This window comes from Penaeus japonicus, unplaced genomic scaffold, assembly GCF_977035675.1.
Source record: "Penaeus japonicus unplaced genomic scaffold, GWHDUDI00000001_assembly GWHDUDI00001628, whole genome shotgun sequence".
Classification (NCBI taxonomy): domain Eukaryota; kingdom Metazoa; phylum Arthropoda; class Malacostraca; order Decapoda; family Penaeidae; genus Penaeus; species Penaeus japonicus.
Genome location: NW_028236030.1, coordinates 5,715 through 10,899, shown reverse-complemented (window position 1 = coordinate 10,899; position 5,185 = coordinate 5,715). Strand labels below are relative to the sequence as shown.

Sequence of the window (5,185 nt, the reverse complement as noted above, 5' to 3'; positions counted from 1 at the left end):
TTACGTCAAGGCCAACATTCGGAAGGACGCACGCAAAACCAATCTCTCGGAATCTGAAAAGGAACAGCTTCGGAGAATGAACCGGTTGGACGTTCTTCTGTACAATTTCTTCAAAGGCGTCTTCGAAGAAAAGGTCAAAGCCTTTGGTGAGGAGAGGATGAAGACGGAAGTCCAGGAGCTTCAGCAAGCAAGTGCTCGTCTCATCAACGACTGCGGAGCCGAACTCGTTTCGGCCAAAGCAAGAGTGAAAGAATGGAGAGTGAAGAACGACTCCAACATCTGTGCAATGATTTCGATGAATGGAGTAACGATTCAGAACCGACTGAAGGAGAGGCAGAGGTTGTGGGCCTCAAGTAACTGGACATTCGACCTGAAAACGTGGACTTTCAAGTAAGGTCAGGAAAGATGGACGCTGAGGAGATAAGTCCTCACACTTCATTTACTTAGTTCAGGATCTCTTTTAGGTTTTAAAGGAACCACATTTACGAGAACAATCAGATATTCAAGGAACAGGATAAATATTCATTACATCGCACAATCAATCAATCATTTCTACCGTAGTACTTCATGATTTTCTCTGGTCTCTGTTGATGTGACTTTGTTCCTTATAATATCTATTTTGTTTCTTTGTTCCTTATAATATATATTTTGTTTTAATATCTATTATAATATGATATCTATTTTGTTTCTTTGTTCCTTATAATATCAATTTTGTTTTAATATATATTATAATATAATATCTATTTTGTTTCTTTGTTCCTTATAATATCTATTTTGTTTTAATATCTATTATAATATAATATCTATTTTGTTTCTTTGTTCCTTATAATATCAATTTTGTTTTAATATCTATTATATTAGATTAAGAGTTTGGTCTCTTTGTTCCGTACTATTATATATTTTGAGTGAGAAAGATATATAAGTACAGGTGTCTGAAACTTGTCAAAGAAGTCGCGTTGGGATGTTTGCCTTAGTCTTTTGATAACATTAGCTACTTTCATTGCGGCTACCTTAACCACCCACTGCTGTCTTCAGTTTTGTATACCACCAGCCTGCTCTCGTTGTAAACCACCCACTGGACAGTTGTTATACCCACTCGATGCCCTGGTGGGATCCGTGGATAAGAGACATCGTTCACGTGCCATGGTCTTAATTGTGGACAGGAACCTGGCCGAAGGCCAGAGGTCAGAGCGGTTCGCTCCAGTCTGTCCTGTCCTGACCTCTCTGTCCTGATCGGTCTCTCTGTCTGTCTTGATCCTTACATTCCTTAAGTACCAATCTTTAGTCACTTTCTACGCCTCGGCCTTCCGTTAAAACTAACACAGCTCCTAGAAAAAAACGAGTGTTCTGAGGCGGAAACGAAAACAAGACAAAAGCGCAGTCAAAACACACTGCCTTCGTATTGCATTGAATTAAGTAGACAATACATGTTCAATTCTTGGGTCACATAATATCAGTAATCAGTGCCTTACACACCAGTTGCCCAAATTGCTCCGACTTGATAAGAAAGAATAATTTTAGACATGTAAGAGTGTTAAAATCAGCGCTGCCACATGCTAAAAGTAACATTATTTCCCCATGCCAGTTAAGGTAGAGTACTTTAAATGAATTCCAAGAATGCACGCCATACTTTTCAACTCAACTTTCTCGGAGACAAGGTGGCGATCTAGAGCAGAGCAAAGCCACCCTGGCACAAAGGGCAAAATCCAGCGACCTGCCCGCAAGATCACTACACAAACGGAAGTGATGCGCAGGACGATACTCTAAGTCCTTCCACATGGGATCGGGGGGGCATGGGGCGATTTGATTATCGCCTTCGAACCATGACAGTCGAAGGAAAGCGGACAGTCCATCTATGGTATACCGTTACATATATTTATGAAAAATACTGTATTGTAAAATGCGGTAACGAATGATTAAGATAGGAAACAGGCTCAAATTCCCCCTTCATAAACTAAAAATATTCAAAACTACATGTAAAACGAACAAAAACCCCACAAACCATCTATTAACAAGAACGGATACTAAAATAAACTAAAGAAAAGATATATACAACAACAAAACAGAACGACCGAAAACGACACTGGCTTTCCGTGCCATTCCCACTGAGCACAGCACGACCCGTCGTCAAGATCAGGTCTAACGAGAGAAAAAGTGTTAAAAGATAATAATATTAAAAAAGAAAAGAAAAAAAAATTGCATCTCGCCCCTCGAATCAGGCTAGAGCACAACTTATAGTCAAGGATCGGGTGAAATTGGAGAAAAAAAGTAAAAGGTAATAAAATGAAAACGTTATAAATGTTATAATAAGATGTGTCCTTCCCCTGGATGATTACTTAAAAAAGGGTCATGCGTGCTTGGTAGGTTGGGCGCCGATTGAATGCGTTTATATAACTATGGTGAAATAAGACGTCAAACTTTTCCAAGCCCAAGGATGTCGATAATGCTTAAAGTTAAAAAAAAAATTAACGATCCATACATGATTAACATGAGTTCCTGAAAATTGAAATATATACCTTGCGTCAATTATGGACCTTTACAGTTTTGAATATGATAAAATATATAGATATAATTAAAAAAAAAAATATATATTCAGTAAAGATTATTATATAGTATATGAGGGATATACATATATAGATATATATATATATATATATATATTTCTGTATATATATAGGATATATATATATATATATATATATATATAATACATATATATATGAATATTAAGATATAATATTATATATATAAAACAGTAACTATACATTTATATAAATTTGATATACATTATAATAAATGATAGATATAAATCCAAATATATATCGTATATATATATATAATATATCCATTATACAGAATACTACATATAAATAAATATATTATATAAATATAATATATAAAAAAAATATATCTATCCTATTATATATATATATGTATATATACTAATATATATATATAACTATATTTATATATAATATATAATATAAAAACTATATAAGAATACATATATATCCAGCACACACCCAGGACAGCTGTTCCATTATATTGTCCGGTGGGAATTGTCGCCACTTGAATCAGGTTATATTTTCTCATAACTTTTATTTTCTTACAATTTTCAAAGTGTGTGTGTGTGTATATATATATATAAACATAAATATAAATATAATATATATATATATATCTATATATATATATATATAGATACATATATACATATATACAGTCTACAAAAAACTGCAATAACGGTCTCTCATCATTTATTATGATTATACCTAAACGTTCCTTTAGCAGCTGATAGTCATCATCACTATAAAAAAAGCGATTTTTCAAAGTTTGAAAAGTTGTTAAGCACTAACAAAATCGTTTGAGATTTCTTTCACAAGAGACAATATTTGAGAGTTAAAAGCACTAAACACACACAAACACACACTCACACACATACACACACACACACATAGACACAAACACACACACTCAAATACATGCACACACACATAGACACACACCCACTCACACACACACACACACACACACACACACACTCAACACAGACACATACTTTAAGTACTGAACGAAAAAGAAAAAGTTGGAATAATCGTAAACTCAGCTCAAAACGAGAAAGAGTCATATTTTAGAAAAAGCTCATAAAAAAAAGTTGAAAAGTTGAAAAGTTGAAAAGTTAGCAGTGATCCGCAAACATGAAAATTGCAATCTCAAATGGACGAAGATATATTGAAACAGCTTGCAGATCGCATCCCTAACTTCTGTCAGTAGTAGGCCCTCAATGATGTTAGATCAGCTCGGGATCGATGACCTTCCCCCACGCCCCTGCTACAAGCTGTTCAAAATTCTCCAATAGGATCTGAGATTTGTCCATCCTCAGGGGGGGGGGGGCTGACCAGTCGTCTGTTAGGAAGGACTTTTAAATTCAGCTTTGTGGCCAGGACGAAGGTCATTTAGTAGGAAATGTACTCTCTATACAGATGAATGGGAGGAGTGTATATATATATGTGTGTGTGTGTGTGTGTGTGTGGGTGTGTTGTCTGGGTGGGAATAAAGGTGTGTATTGACAGTATATATATATATATACATTGCGCATTTTCGCAAGTACAGAACCTGATATCTGGTGTCCAGGGATCAGCACCTCTTATCTACCCAAGGCATTTTTATAGTGCGATATGCCTTCCTTCACAGCAAAAGCTAAACATTGGATTATAAATTCCACATTTTCTCACATGTCGGGTTGACAATAATGAAGAAGGTAGAAGTGGATGGAGGAGAAGGAGATCGAAGGTAGTAGGGGGGATAATAGTAACTGGTTGATTGTGTATATAGTGTGAGTTAGTGGTGATATATATAAACATATATATATATATATGGTCTACATATGTGAATATATTGTTTATGGTGGGGGTATAGGTGCCCATATATACATTATAGTATATTAGTTTGGTGAGTATGATATATATATAGTTGAATATATGACTATCTATATATGGTGGTATATAGTTATATGAGATAATTAATAATATACATATATAAATATATATAGGAGTAGTATATGAGTGATAGATAATATATTGGATAGTATGCATATAATTTATATAGTTTTTATATATAGTTATTAATATATATATAATATACAGTATATATATAGATAATTATATATAACATATATATATATCTATATTATATTTATATATATATAGATAAAATCTATTGTTGGATATATATTTGTGTGATTAGTGATATATTTGATGGCATATATATATAGATATATAGTATATATATATATAGTTTTATATATATATTTTATATGGTTATTTATATAGATAGAGGACTATAGTTTGAGATATAGGTAGATAGAAACAGATTGATAGGTATGTAGATGATAGAGGAGAGTTTTAAATAATATGTTTTAAATATATGTAATAGATATAGAATATAGATATTGAAGATAGAGTTATAGTTATAGTATTACATAGATTTTATAGATATTAGGATGAGGATAGTATGATGATAGATTATAGATATGAGATTTATTATATATATAGGATTAAGATATATGTTTATATATAGATATATATATATAAAAATAGTATATATATATAGTATATTTTTGATGTATATATTGTTGTGTGTGTGTGATGGTATCTTCGGTGTGTGGGGGTGGATTGTAAGTTGT

The 5,185-nt window shown here is 32.8% G+C and overlaps 1 protein-coding gene across 1 annotated transcript; it reads left to right on the top strand.

Annotated features, from left to right (window-relative positions):
• Window positions 1–12: 12 nt before the first annotated feature.
• LOC147466340 (galactosylceramide sulfotransferase-like) lies at window positions 13–802 on the top strand. Its single transcript, XM_086535625.1, has one exon. It carries the CDS (start codon window positions 77–79, stop codon window positions 392–394), a length of 318 nt encoding a protein of 105 aa, XP_086391751.1. The 5' UTR covers window positions 13–76; the 3' UTR covers window positions 395–802.
• The last annotated feature ends 4,383 nt before the right edge of the window (window positions 803–5,185 follow it).